The 16,219-nt window shown below is 34.0% G+C and overlaps 1 protein-coding gene across 1 annotated transcript; it reads right to left on the bottom strand.

The window, feature by feature from the left end:
* Positions 1 to 5,007: 5,007 nt before the first annotated feature.
* On the bottom strand, positions 5,008 to 15,954 carry LOC128237724 (sodium- and chloride-dependent glycine transporter 1-like). Its single transcript, XM_052953305.1, has 14 exons — positions 15,648 to 15,954; positions 13,477 to 13,608; positions 12,952 to 13,104; positions 12,546 to 12,639; positions 11,366 to 11,498; positions 10,924 to 11,058; positions 10,167 to 10,270; positions 9,793 to 9,917; positions 9,348 to 9,460; positions 8,724 to 8,855; positions 8,112 to 8,179; positions 7,308 to 7,362; positions 5,890 to 6,066; positions 5,008 to 5,157 (listed from the first exon to the last, which is right to left on the bottom strand). Exons 1-14 carry the CDS (start codon positions 15,952 to 15,954, stop codon positions 5,008 to 5,010), a joined length of 1,878 nt encoding a protein of 625 aa, XP_052809265.1.
* Between the last annotated feature and the right edge of the window lie 265 nt (positions 15,955 to 16,219).

Here is a 16,219-nt window from a genome sequence, read left to right as displayed (position 1 = left end):
GGTATGAACAATTTAAAGAATATACAAGGCTGATGTTTTGGAACTCTGACACGGGTTTAGTGAGTATTGAAAAGCTCTTCAATAACCCTTCTCATCTCAGTCATGAAACCGCTACTGACGTGCATTGATAATCATACAAACAATAAATCATTCGATATTTCTGATGTTTTTATTGTGTATAAAAAACAGTGGCAAAGGGAGTAAAATGTTTGAATGTTATTATTTTAACGGTAAAATATTACTTATTTGCTATTTCGTCCATAAACCATTTCAAAAATCTATCATTTCACTTAATTTTTTAATTAAAACAAAACAATGTTTTATACACACTTCGATAATTGTATCTGTTAACTTTATCTATAAATTTTATCTGCTATGTATTTTCGGTCGTTGCATTGCAAATAAGTAACCAACAAGCAAGACCTTTTTAAGTGATACAAAAACCCTGTATGGTCACCAGGCATTACCAGTCAACTTTATTGTCGATGGCTCAAAACAATAATATTTGGTATTAAAACTTCATGGTTTGTACCTTCCTCTGATTTTTACGCCGATTCATTACCGATGTCAGAAATTGCCCGTAACAAACAAAATAACGGTACGGGATTTAATTTTCGTTTTATATATACGATTTCGGAACGATAGTAAATGGATTTGGGCATAGGTTTATTACTTCTAAAAGACCTTCCAATACACAGAAACATTTTTGAAAAAGGTGCCGTTTTATTTGCGGTGTAATGAAATAAAACCGAATGGGTAAGCATGCTGCAATAGCACATTTTGTCATTCAAATGCAGATTCAAAATCCAAGGTTCAAACATAGTAACAAGGTAAATGCAAACATATAAATGTGTGTAGGTTTGTGAAACGTTCCTTACACATAATTTAACAAATGACATTGCAACATTTTTACGGAGAATGTATGAATATTTATGTATTAAAAAGTAGAAGAATATCGTTTTAATAACCATAGTATATATCATTATAGCCAACATTACTGCAGATATTTAAAACCAGGAACTTATCCTTACATGAACTTTTAAGCTATTGGAGAAACAATTATTCACTTTAAAGGTTATGCAATTTGATACTTTAAATTTGACGACTCCTTTTGGAAGAATACTTGGCACGTAAAATATTGGGTAAGCATCCGTCTCAGGAAAACCATGTTACCAAATTGCAAAGCTACATCGCAGGGCATGAGTCCGCAATTAACACCTTCAATAAGCGTTTTGTAGATTCCAATATTGCAGCGCCCGGGCGCCCTACCTGAAAGGCCAACAGGAAAGACATACACCGACGCCTTGGTACTCCAAAGACATTTCATATCGTAGCCCTGTTAATAACAAGGATATCAACAGGACGGTAAAATGGTGACAATAAAACCAACGTCGTGGCGAATAATGAAAACGATTACCCTCGATGGATCAGTCAAGCACTTCAAAATATATTCAATTGACTCCAGAGCTACGAGAATATGAATTGTCGCAGAACAACAGGAGTCACTTAAGTCTGATTGTTTTATGGTCGTGTTTTAAATCAATCTCATACGTCACATGCTAAACGTGACAATAAAAATTATTTAGCCCCGGCATGGTTATGGTCCCTGATTGGTTTTATTTAAGGTGCGTGTATGAGCAATTTTTTAGGCATATTAAAGATGCATGTATCATATTTTCTTACGTATCATGCCTATGGAGACATATAATAGGCTAAGGGAGGGCATGTAAACAAAAGTTTAGAAAAACCGTTTGTGCATATCACCCCCTTCCACATTGATTGTATTTTAATGATTTTTTACAAATTACCCTTGTAGCTACGCAAAAAGGCCATATTTTTATCATACCAGTTTTAAGGCCGAACACAATCCATATGTTTGTTCATGTTTTAGAATAATTTATATTTAATCAAACTGTTATTCATTGTTCAAATGACAGACTATTCTTTTATTAATTTCGCAGTTTTATAACATTTTACTTTTAAATTGTATCGACGTGACCGATGTCTGCTTCTTGGTTTGACATTGTGAGTCGAAAGGTCAGAAATGCCGCTTTCAGCACCCAACAAATATGTGTTACGTCGGATTAGTGGGTTTTCCACCTCAAACGTTTCTCAATATATTCTCAGAGTATAGTGCCAGATTTACGACTCATCTGATAACTATTTGTATAACTGTCATTTGTGTTTGCTTGTTTGCTTGTCTTTTTGTTAAATCCTAATCACAAAAGTTCCAAATAGATGACTTGTTAATACAGTCATAAACAAAAGTAGAACAACACGTATTTTACGGTTTAATCGTGTCCTCTTTATATTCGGAACTCCTCGACCATTATCCTTCTAAAATAAACTCGGTTGTATATGTACGGTTTACAATGTCAGAAGGATTAAGATTTTACTACACTGCAGGTAGATCGCGTAGTAATTTCATTTTAGCAGTTAAACTTAATACCTTTACTCGTAGGAATATTAATGACCATGCAATATTACAATAAACTAGCAACCATATTAAACTTATATTTATATACAAATTCACAATTCAAATTTCAAATAATTAATATTATAATCTAATATTTTACAAACTACTTCTACTGATGTAGGTTGTCTTTGATAGAAAATGGCCGAGGAGTTCCAAATGATCCTCTTTAATTTAAGGTAAACAGTCACAGTCCTACGATGATTTTTTTTAAACGGAGTAAGGAACTTAATCATCAACCGCTATTATTCAAACATATACAGTTAATTATCAAACACCCTAAACACTTTATTAGATTACAATTTAACATAATAAATAAATCACATGTTTCACGTGAGATAACAAAAATGAAAATGCCTTTGATCTATATGTCCTTAAACAAATCTTATACATGTAACTGAATAGACATTCTCATTCATCAGAGGTTTGAAAATGATTAATCCAACATTATAAATAAATTAGCTCCGACGGTTTGAATAATCTAAATAAAAAAGATCTACGCCATTTTAAATTCTACATTGATTCTGTATGAACCTAATTGTGTGACATTTACTTTTACGGCAAAATTTCGTCATAGCCACTATAGTGGATCTTTAACAGCGCAAAATTTACGGCAAACGTGTAATTTAATAAACAAGATGTATGAAAAGCTCCTGTCTCAAGTCGGTTGTTGTCAGGATTCGTTATTATCTTTTTAGAAGTCTTTTTCATTGGTTATAAGCCATACCAATATGACGACTCCAAGAGAATCTAGTAGAACATGGCGAAACGTCTCTGATTTGCTATTTTTTCGCTGATTGCACTTAGGATCGGGGCGCTTGAATCAGCATGTGGTCTGCATTGCATCCGCACTCTGGTGTACGATAATGCAGAATATATTGCACCTAATTCTTTTATGAGAACAACCCCAAACGTACATCAAAATAAAGCAAGAATGTTTGCACTTTATTTTGACTGTAGATCACCTTTGTAGCGGTGAGTTACTTAACTTCTTCGCTCGCATTTATTTACTAACATTACTTTCAATAATCCATGATCATAAACACTTTCTTGGAAATCAACTCTTTTTATAAGCCAACAACTTTGGTGTTACATATTCTATTTTTTTCTTTGTTTCCATTAATCCGACCTACCCTTTTTCAAGACCCGACCCTTCACAGTTTTGCATTTTGATGAAGATGTAGGTGAAAACAAAACTTTATTTGGTTGCTATGGTGATATGTTTGGGGATTAGGTATTCTTAGAAACAACATATTATGACCGTTCACTAGCTCTATTCATGATAGTATATATTTCGGAAGTCCCGGTATCATATTACATGCATATACATATATAGTAGCTATAGAGAACACAAAACATGGTAACATGGGCATTTTTCTTACATGTCATGTCAAAATGTAGATCTGATGATACCTGATTTCAATAAGCGGTACTTAATCCTGTAAAAACAAAATAGGCACCATTCCTTTTAGTTCCTCTGTCTTGCAGTAAAATATACAGCAATAAGTCATTTTTTTGCAAAATTAGCATTTTACATCATGAATTAAATTATGGCGAATCATATGGAGTGTTAAAACAAAAATACATAAAGCTTAAACGTTTCGGCAAATGTTCTGTTTGAAGAAATAACGTCTTTTACTAAAAGACTATAAATTTCATTAGCGTTATCAACGCGATTGAAATTTAATTACGGCTGTGGTATTGTGTGATTGGTATATTGGCATTGTCACGTGATGTTATCAATTTATCCTTAAAGAGATCAACATATCAATCCCTTTTATTAAAGTCCCGGCGACCGTGTGTACTAGCCAGCTGTTTCCTTTGTTAGCAAATCGAAATTTAACCTCTAGAAATCTACTTTCTTATACGACATTTTCAAAAATAAATGCATCGGTGGTTAAAAAAGAACGAATGGTGTTATTATGTTTTAAGGAAGCAGGTCTCACCGGCCACAAGTCTAACCGGCCACAAGTCTCATCGGCCACAAGTCTAACCGACCCAAGGTCGATCCACAGTTACTGTTATGAAACTAGCTAATTATTTTATAAACCATCAATTAACATTACGTATTGAAGGGTTATGACAGGCACAGTTCGGGCTAACTCAAAGATGTTATGGATTCGATTGTTTGAGCCTGTGAACTGATTAATATAAAAAAAACATCACAGCTTTTAACACTTGTTGCGCTTTAATTCTACTTAAGACGCAAATTTAGTTGTTGTTTTTTAAATCATATCAAATGAAGAAGCCATAAGAAATGTTTGAATGGAATTTCTCTAAAATGATGGCACAAATTTAAACTGTTGAAATAACTCTCTGTAAAAATAAGATCGCGATGCTACGGATTATTAGTGTTATTTTAAGAGGTAATGCGAAAGTAACGTTGATGTCCTCGAACCAAACATTTTTACACCACTAGACCATCCACATGCGCATGTTAATTCAGCAGTTTCTTTAAGAAAATCCCCAAGACATTAAAACACAATAGATATCCGAAAATGACACTAAAGGTCATACAATATAATCATATGCTGCTAAGAGCTGGACCGCCACCCTAACACATCGTATATGATTCTTTCTAGAAGTGTTTCGCGGTACGTATAGGACTTGCTGTTGAATATCTGCTCGGCTTTCTCGTCGTTTGGGCGCCATCCTTTAGAAGGTCGTGTTAGCTGGCAGATTCTCTGTAAAAGATTTATTCGTCATTTCTCGTGATGCGCAAGAGTATGACTATTAAAAGCTTAGTTTGGAACATTAAAAGCATTTTCTGGTTTTTGTATATTGTAATGGAAATGCTTTGCAAATACCACTGGCCGGGATGAATTTAGAAAGCAATCAACATATCCACAAAACCCAAACCGATACGCCCAAGAGAGTTTCTGAAAATACAAGAACAAATGGATTGAGATCCGAGTGGTTTTGTTTTCTAGAGAAAGATATACCTAAATTTGTTACACTTTCATCAGTGTTTTGGAGGCGTTCTGCTATAATTAATTATGGTCATTTTTATTGCTTCTATGATTGCTTCATTTTTATCGTATAAAACATGATGTTGGCTCAGATCGGGCTGTTTGGAAGGGTGTGAGCTTATGTGCATATACTTTAAAACCATAGTAAACTCGTATTCCAGTGATCGGGTTTTCCACCGACCGTTCAAAGGCCATACTCTCATCTTTAATGATAAAGCTATGTTCATGCATGTGTAGTCACTTCGTGTTTTAACGCTTTTGTCGCTAGTTCAGTATCAATTGTGTCTTAGTTTTGTGTCTATAAACATGGGTTATATCTGAAGTTTTGACTACCGGCCTTGTATCGTTGAGTTTTTTAACATTCAATCTGAAGCACATTCACATATTTGTTTATTATTAAAAAACATCCTTAATATATTAAAAAATATTTAAGACCAGGAAACTGACCTGTGTTATTGTTCCCGTGCCTTTAATAGCCACCAAAATAGCTGCAACAGCAAATACGCTGATCAGCGGAGCGAAGGCGAGCACGTCACCCAGCACAACAGCATAGTCCGGGTACTGGTATCCTCCCTTGCCGAACGACGGCTCGCCGAAGTTGATTGCCGAGGTGATCAGAATGGTCTTATGTATAATAAATTATATATATATAACAAATTAAAAGTATTGTCATAAGGAATACAATATTTCATGCAAAAAGTCAATCACTTCATCAACAAAAAGCTTAGCATAAATGAAGAATTATCATGCCAAAGATGTTCAGTGAACGAATTTCAGATAATATGTTTTTCGCACTAACCAAACAGTACTAAATCTGAATGTGTTTTTTTTTCTAAACAATTAAAGTGGTATTAATACACATATCTTAATATGATGATGGTGCAGTACTTTGACATACAAACAACGTCTAAACGTATGTTGTCGGATACAGGCGCAATAATTTAAAAACAAATATATCAGTGTGGAAAGATGTCCCCTGAATAAATAAGGTTGCCTTTCATCGATCAGTTGGTAATGTTATGTTTTGCTATCTGGTGACGCAATGTCATCTCAGTAACATTGGAAAAAAATATTGCTTGCTAATGACAACATTCTGTAATTTAAAAATGATTGTGTATTTCTGCTCAACTGCAACCGGACGAAAATATATTTTATTGGTTTTATATTTACATATATTTATTATTTCTTTCTCTACACATTAAACACTTGATAATACCGAGATAATATGAAGTCACAATATATCAACTATTCACATTATTGTCTATAGAATATCTTTACATGGTAAAGAGAGTATGCCAGAAATAAAAACAGGAGCATCGCAGAATGAGCGCGACGTTGGTATGTTTATTTCAACAAGGGACAAAACTCGACAAGTACTAAATCCATATGTCCATGGCAATATTTGTTCCAATTTTGATTTTGAATATTTTGAATAATTTGGAGTGTTGGTATATATAAACTTTTGTACGACACCGACAACTGTGTCACCGATGACATCAAAGGGATGACTTTTTTATCTCAACAGCAAACGAGCAAAACATGTTACGGAAATTATTTTACTAGATTTAGTTTACAGACGTATGCAAATATATGAAATTGCAATTAAATTGCGCGCTATTTCTAGACCATGGAAACGAGTAGAGGACAACCCCAACCCATGAAACAAGATATCTGCTATGTTTCGCCGATCGTTCATTGGACCAATGACACACTGTCGATAAAAACTTATCATTAACAACGATATGTATTACAATATCCTCCGGGTAACCCAATGGTTTTAGAACAGATTTAGTTCCAACATCAATCACGAACTACTTACGGATATGAATATGGGTATAATTACGGACCAGAATATTCGGACTAACAGAGGCGGGCGGTTGCCTGTCATCATCTCTATGTCTTCGCTGAAACGGTTTGCACCTGGAAGAAAGATGAATATTGTTTTATACATGTACTAAAAAGAGAATCCCAACCAGTTACAAACTTAATCAAACGCTAGAAGAAAGCTTTCTTGATTTTAATTTAACTGACAGCAATGGTAAGTGCTTACACGATAAATTCGCTTAATTTGAAATAAATTGGAAGCGTCTCTGTAACATTTGGCTACGTCGCTTGTTGCAATGGGGATGTATGACACGATAACTTTACACGTATAACGTTTTGGAAAAAGAGTCACGGTCCAATGGAGCTTCGTTCAACGGATTATAGTTTTTCTCTTTCTACAAGATAATGATAGGCGCCATCAAAAAATACCAGTTTTGCCTTCTATCTAAATAAAGAAGTCATGGTAGATACAAACTATTACTATTAAGAATATAACCAAATCAAATTAATTTTTTTGCTTGTAGAACTTTAACGATTAAACCATATAAAACAAATCATCGACCATTTTCATTTTCTTCTATTAATTCGGAGGGTTGTATCAACTCGAGTTGCCTGCGTTGTCTACTTACGGTTTAATTCCACACCATTAGCGACGATATATTCAGTGGAAAAATATTCACCGAAATAAGTAGTACATTTCCCCCTTTTTCATGTTTTGTTATTTCATCTCCTATATCGAAAGGTTTATAATACTCAATAACATAACGTGAACAGTAAATAACAATTTGTCACTTTTCTTTCTCCCCCGTTTACCGTATATCCAAGAAATTATGATCGTCTCCAACAGGGCAACGAACACAATGTTGAAGGTTGCGATATACCAGTCGGTCAACATAAAGATGTAGTATCCTCCCTGGAAAATTACCCCGGTATCAATTTGATCAATTGCGAAAGCGTCATGACTATCAGTATTGATACCAAAAATCAATAGCATACTGTTAAAATAACTAGTTTGCGTATAAAAAAGGAACTCGAGGGGGTATCGATGTGATTTTGCCTTTTTCGCTATCACAACATTTTACGTTATATAAATAGAATATTCAAAAGTTTGGTTGAAAACTTCATGTTTTCTTAATACATTTATACATTGTTTTTTGAAGAATGAAATCATATGTAAACAATGTTGTATTAAGCACATGCAATTAAAGCATACGTATGCGAAAGTTCAATTGTCATATTTACAATAGGAAACTCCATGTAGATAACGTCTGATCTCCTTAAATAAAGAAAACGAGTATATTTAAAAGAATCAACTAAGTAGTACACGCTCTGATATTTCTTTCCAACGCCGTATTGTTAATATGAGTTTCATTGAATGAAATATACTTCACAATTTTACGGTTAACCATAAAAACATTCATCATCCACGGTCAATGTTTAATAATTTATGTCCTTACCGATGTGCACAGTGGGATGCTGCCGACAATCATCAGGACGGTAAGCAGAGAGGTGATGTGGAAGCGATATCGGTGGAGCCGACGGAAATCATAGTCAATGATCGCATTTGTCACTGTTTCAAACGTCCCAAACTGAAATCAGTCAAAGTAATAACCCGATGAAAACAGTATGTTTCAGAAAATGTTTTTTTTTAATTTGTTGATCGAATGAATGCTAAACAATACAATGAAAAGTACTGATATATGTTGAAAAGTGGCCAATGAAAAAACAACAAAGTCATAACTTTGACTAAAGCAGTCAATATTCAGTTATTTTGAATGAATACGAGCGCTTAAAATGGATCTCCAACATTTAATACTTCCAAGCGCTAATTCAAAAGGTTTTTAAAAAAAGCAGTATTTGCTAAAACAACATTTGGTGTTAACGTAACTAAAATAGTTTGTGCTAATCAAAAACGCCACTACAATTACAAAACGGTTATTAAGGTTATACTGAAAATTGTCACTTGCGGAAGGGACAAACTCCTTTGATCATGATGTACATTGATAAGCAAACTTAAGAGGTTGGCTATAATTTGGTTTACTGTCACAGTCAATTGAAATAATATCGATATATCAACGTACCGTTGTGTCGATGCCAACTAAAATGAGGGTAATGAAGAAGAGGACTGCCCAGAGGTTTGGTAATGGAAGTCTGCTCAGTGCTTCCGGGTAGGCAATAAACGCCAGAGAGGCACCTGCAACAATACAGTTCAGTATTAGTCAATTGCTATAAATTAATAGAGACAAGACAGTTTAGCCAACGTTATTAAGATATATAAAAACCTATTTATGTAACAATGTCTAACACATATGATCTCAAAATAGATGAAACATATCATTGACTTCATCCGGTTACATTTGAAACACAACTTACAGAAAATGAATATTCGTTTTGAGATTTTATTATTGATAAAGCAGCTCAAATCAAGCTGAAAAAAAATCTTTCGTCTTGTTGAACATTTTGAAACTAAACATTTTAATCCAAAGTTTGCATCAATTTAACTTAAAAAATTATCAGATGAGTTACCTGAAAATGGAAGATCGTCAATTGAGACGCCGGTTTCCTTAGCAAGGAACCCAAGAACTGAAAAAACAACCAGTCCACCAAAAAATCCCGTAAACCCGTCCGCAAAACACACGATCATCGTATCCCTAAAGATAAAAATATATAAAAATTAACAAAAAAGCAATTGATTAACACATTGTTCTAAGGCTTTTTTCCAAGATAAGTGATCATATATTAAACGATTGTTTTATAATGAAAGATAAAAAGAATATAGAACAGGATATCAGTTTAATTTTATAATATTTATTATTTATGGTATAACCGAACACTAATGATTTTTCTTTTCTAATACATATAACATGTAAAGGGACTTTAATCGACGATTATTTTGCTACCTGAATGCGTTATGGCTGAATTTGTTGAAGCTAGCCATAGTGATGACTCCTCCCCATGCCGGTCCCAGCGAATAGAAGCACTGCACCGCAGCCTCGATCCATATCTGTTGATTTATCAGAACAATATTATCAAGCTTTTAAATCTTTTCATTGTTTTCTTTCGAACATTAAATCTTAAACAGTGGTAACGTAGAGTCGAACAGTGCAATTAGTATCGTGCGGATAAAATACAGCGATACTTATTGATACGGACTTCAGTTATTGGACGTTGTCATGGTAAAAAACAGTAACTGTACCACAACCCCTTTGATTAATTTAGCAACTCGTGATATGTGATCGTGTATTGTTTCAATAACTATGGAAGGCAATTCAGTAATATTTAACTAGAAGTGTATGAAATGTGTATTACGAAACACATTCGATCATTAATAGTTTAAGGTTGTGTTTGTATAAATAAAAGTAACACAAGATACAGTTTCAAAGAAAACGCTCAACGTGCTAAATGTTTGATAAACCGTAGTGATATTAATAATTGTAATTGGAACCTCCTGTAGCAATCCCTAACAAATGCCAATGGTACAAAAGGCACTGATTACATAAATGTTATAATATCGTGTATCTGCCATCGAACTATCAGCAAAACTGCCAGGATAATTAAAACGATCATTTTTCCCCAAACGTTATCGATTAATAAGACCAAAAGGATACATATACCGATGATACCATACTTATTAGAATTGTTTAAGAATAGCTGTACCTGTCTTTTCAATAGTTTGCTAAAGTCTGGATAAATGTAGTGCTTTATTCCGTCAACCGCACCGTCCAAAGTGACGCCGCGAATCAGGAGCACAGTCAGCAATACGTAGGGCAATGTCGCCGTCACGTACACAACCTACAAACGGTGTATTGTTACGATTCGCAATTAAAATATGTATACGTGTATGGAAACGTAGTATCAATTATATCAACAAAATACATTTTGAAAATATACTGTTAAAACTACACATATTGAACAATGAAAACGTAACAAAATCATTGATCACATCGCAGTAATCGTGTCATTCTATATGATTGCTGTAAAGTTGTGGTCTCTGTAAACAAGGATTTCTAAGTGATACATCCTCATAAAACAGCCGACTACCATAATATAATATATTCAAATTGTACATGATAATTTGAGAACAAATATGTTTACTCACTTTTCCAAGTGACTTGACACCTTTCCATAGGCAGAGAAACACAAGAAGCCATCCGAGCGCCATGCAACCGAGCAGATGCAACTGTACAGATCCCAGGTCGTTTATACCACGCGACTTGGCCAAAACATTGTTCCTGCGAAACAACCCGAATGAATAAGCAGAAAATGCAAATTTTACTTCTGCGGCCTCGACAGCGAGAACGATTGCTATGGATCTGTCAGACAAATTGAGGATAAACGATTTTAATGTATTGGAACGATACAAAGAAATAGAACAAGCCACAATGTGTCGAAATGAATTGGAGAAGAATGTGAGAATACCTTCTCATTGGTGCAAATTCTTGATGTGCATAGCAGGCAAAATTCTTCGCAAAAATATGCAATGTCAATTTTAACCATGCATTTTTTACAATGGTGTTATTCCGTTTGCCTCCTTCGATCGTTTTTTCCTACACAAAGTGATTAGACTATACGTTCCTACCTTTCTGTCCTGAGCGTTGGGCTGAGTAAGATTGAGTATTAAGATCTTTGTTAAATGTTTGGATACTTTGCTTGTTTCAAAGGCTTCAGTTACTCTATTCAATGACTAACTAGCGTTGTTTTGAAGACCTTTACGTGTACTTTTGAAACGCATGCAACCAAAAAACAATGCAAAAGAAAACGTTTTAAAAAAATAAAAAAACAGAAATTTTAGCATCTGTATCTGAACATACAAAACAAAAGGTATAATGTTTTAAATCAAAGGATCTTTGTTTTCGTTTTTTTTTTTTATTATTTTAGGCTTTTCACTTGAAAACGCATCAAAACCGTTTATGATAGATTTAACATTTAAACAGTCGAGTTTCAATAGAGCCTGTAAATTTATATAAATTTAGGAAAACCATGTTATGTTTTAGAATGAAGGAACTCGTGTGTGAGCTTGCAACATTTAAGAGTATTTAAATAGCACATGTGATACATTCTTTACGTTCAATTGAATGTAGTCGTAACGTTCGTAAAATATGTTTTACGATGTAACAACCGTCAATTGCTCTGAATATTGCTCTTGTTTGAAAATATTAGCAACGTATCGGCACTTTTCTATTTTCATATTTCGTCAAAACAGCGTGTAAATACTAAGTAGTAAATAAAAAATGTGAAATACACTATTTTTTTCACTCGTACATAAAGATTTCGCTTACTCCCAAAATTCTGTGGCCGAAGTAGAAAATTCAAATATATCAGATATGTTTGATGCCAGCTGCAACTTCTTTTCCGTCAAATTCGTTGATGCGTCTGAAATAATTCGGTTGCTAGAAATCCACGAAAGATAATCACATTATTAAGCAAATAATTGATATGATTGTGAAGCATACCGGTATGCGCAATGAAATGGTTGAAATAAGTATATAATCGGCAGGTTTTTTTTTGTCAAAACCCCTAGCATACTTCTGATTATATATAAAATAATTGTGCTTCATCTCAGGGTCTAAGGGCATACAAGTCGAAGAGCAGGTTTATAATAAGCGTATTAAAAAGGATCATATATATGACAAAATATTTTTATAACGATAATAATTATACTTTTTCTAGAAATGTAAAGAATACCTATGCAAAACTCCGTGTTCCAAGGCTGACCACAAGAGGCCCAAGCAAGACTAGGATGGAAGGAGTGAATGAGGTAGTAGATGATCCAGGAAAAACACGCCCCGAAGTACCAGGCGAACATAAATGATAATCCAACCATCACAAATCCAATTCCTGGAAAAAAACATTAGCCAAATAAAAAGAAAACCGAACCATCGTCAATCCATTTTTTTTCAAATGTTCGTAATAGAATTTAGCTAAGAGTGTGATCCTTTCATGCGTTATGTCACCCAGGCGAGATATGCCACTAAAAAGTCTAAATTGTTCTCAGCGTATGATGTTAACAACAAAAGGAATATTTTTTTATCTTTTTTGTAACGTAAAACCAATCAGTTAATATGTTCTATAGTAGCTATTTGTTTTGAAACACTAAAAAAGACAGGTGATCATTAGCAAAAACCAAGATATGTTGATATGTTACAGTATATGTAAGCCAGTCATTACAAAAAGTTGTTGGACATGAAATTACTGATGTACAACACTGACCTCTGAATAACGGACATATATCCCAGACTTTAATGGGTGATTTCCCAGAGAACTGGGCTAGGCAAACCTCTATGTAGTATAGAGGTCCTCCACACGTGACCAAAAATATCAGGAAAGGAATCAGGGCCACACCTGCAACAATGTTATTGTTATAAGAAAAGGCGCCAAATACGTTTAATACTATAACTCAATGTTCGTATGGCTTCTTCCTAAACTCGTGGTTATCATTGATTTTACTATCCGTCGAAACAAAAATATTAGAGATGTGCTGAAGTGGTATAACAGTGCGTACAAAAGGGGCTAGCTTAAAACACCCAATTGCCAAAAAGTGATCATTTCTATACGATACAGGGTATTAATGGCAGTTCACAAATCTGTTCGCGGGTTTTGCAAAAAAACACTTGTTTAGTTATCAATGGTGGTTCTTTTTTTCTACCAAACCTTTTTCCATGAATATGAAATTTCGAAGCATTTGAAAGAAAAAATATCTTCCTATCAATGATCGTAGAAAAGATAATGGTATGGATGTTTCCAGGTACGTGGAAAATTGTTTTATTTAGGCTATTTTTTACATTGGTTCTGCGTTTTTCAGTACTTTCAGCTTGCTAGATGTACTTTTAAGCTTTAATATCACAGATTAAACGTTTTGACAACTTTTTTATTTTTTTGTCTTGGAACGAGCTATTTTTCCAGGGAAACCAGTTAAATAAGACTGCTGACAAAACATTAAAACGCAGGTTGTATATTCAAGTTTAAAACATGATGTTTAATGCATTTTTCTTAACCTTTTAGTAACGGTTTAGTTGAGATCTCTAATCATAGAAGTACTTGGGATTTACCTATACGTTTATTATTATTTGTTTTATTGATAAGTTCCTCAAGTTAATGCATACTTTGATACGATTTACCTTTTGTGTTTTATATATATTAAGGATTGTTAGGATACGAGTGAGGTTTGTGCACATAAACTGGTTTAAACCCCCAGTAAATTTACATTTTACTAACCGTTCCAAGGCGGTACTTAACAATTCTTGATAAATATACCTATTTTTTTAAATAGTATGTATGCACTGTGCTGTTTGTTGAGTTTTGTGCTGTTCTTCTATATTTATTGTTTGTGATTTTGTGTTCTATGTCTTTGGCGTTTGCATAGTGCCACTAAACCGGGTTAATGTTTAAACTTTTTGCTTCTAAGCTTGTTTCTGTAGCTTTTTGCATAAATATTAAGCCATAAAAAATAATGTTTCGAACGGAGATATACATATCTACGAGCTGATTTTTTGTCAGCTATTATATATTATTGGTTTGCTGATATTTACGCAAACATTTGTATTTTCCAAGGCGGAAATAAAAGGTTGTAAAAATGGTATATCTGTGAGTGTGCAGCTTTAACGGCATATTAATAATTATAACCAATGGTCGCTGAAATTACTGAATTAAATATTTAAATAGTTTAAAGTTAAAATAAAATGCAGTGAAAAAAAACAACAAACTGTCATTCTATTTCACCGTAGAGTGTCGATGTTTTATCTCCATTTAGAGTGATGCTAAAAATTTGAGGAATTACAAATTTGTTTTAAAATTGGCCTTATTGGCAGCGGTCATAATGTTATATTGCCCGAATAGTTGCTATTATTAATAACGAAATACCAACTTATTTGCAAGCTTGGCATTATGACTTTATTATTTTTTAAATTGCTACACTTACATTGGACAATCCAATGACAACGACGTTTCGATAATCCGCCGTACCTTTCAACAGAAAGTAAATGCCGATAATATATTTATCTCCTTTATTCATCTCAGATACAGTGTAATTATTAGGATCAACTAAAATCAACACAAACAAAAGATATATCAAAATAAAAAAACACGACACAAACAAAAGATATATCAAAATGAATGGATTGATTCGTACCTCATTCAAGCTGAATGAACGCACGAAATGAACATAAATGCGCTGAAATTACGAATAAATCTTCACACGACACAATTTATTTCAATTTAAATTGTTCATAAAACTTAATATAAAATACACGGAGTAACGATTATTTTTTGACTGAGCACTATCGATTCAACAAGAGTATTTGTTTAACTGAAACGGTTGTCAAAGTTATATCAAAATATTTTCCATTCTGTTCTGATAAATTTAATTTGTCGTGTATACATACCTCCACCATTACGCTTTACAAAGTACGGGAACCTCCAAATGTTACCCAGCCCGACTGTGTAACCCACCACAGAGAGGAGAAACTCAAATTGCCCTGACCACGTCTCCCTCTCCTCTTCCGGTCCCGTTGAGTCATTGGAACCAGATGCATATTCCCCATTGTTTGTTGCACTCACGTTGCTAACAGTAACGTCCAATGCGACATCATGGTTGTCGTCTGCGTTTCGACATCCTGCTCCTATTTCGACTGTATTTATGTCCATTCCATTCGATTCCTGAAGTTTTAACTTGGTTCCGGCCGCGTTCATTTTTCGTTTGCTGTGTTTAAAGATTACCAAGTATCCTATAATTCTATCCTCTATCAGATAAACTGATCTCGGAAACCTTTGACGTGTTTCTGGCATACAAACAATTTTTATCCGTTTACCAGATGGTTTTTCCATCATCATAACGACTTGATCTAGTCATTTTTTGCGGGGAAAAACAGGTCGAATTGTGTACTCGTAACGAGCTCGTAGCCAATGTTTAGTAACTTGTCTAAACGTTTTACCTTAACTATGTTCGTCTGACATT

Source organism: Mya arenaria, chromosome 6 (genome assembly GCF_026914265.1).
Source record: "Mya arenaria isolate MELC-2E11 chromosome 6, ASM2691426v1".
Taxonomy (NCBI): Eukaryota; Metazoa; Mollusca; class Bivalvia; order Myida; family Myidae; genus Mya; species Mya arenaria.
Note: the sequence above shows the minus strand (reverse complement) of the source record. Positions and strands in the feature narration are given on the sequence as shown.

What these genes read in the sequence shown, in the direction of transcription:
- LOC128237724 (XM_052953305.1), bottom strand. Translation starts at nt 15,954, where the DNA reads ATGAACGCGGCCGGAACCAAGTTAAAACTTCAGGAATCGAATGGAATG. An exon ending in TGACGATCTTCCATTTTCAG is followed by an intron (nt 9,461 to 9,792) that starts GTAACTCATCTG and finishes GTATTGTTGCAG; the next exon opens with GTGCCTCTCTGGCGTTTATT. An exon ending in AACATTGTGTTCGTTGCCCT is followed by an intron (nt 7,363 to 8,111) that starts GTTGGAGACGAT and finishes TCTTTCTTCCAG; the next exon opens with GTGCAAACCGTTTCAGCGAA.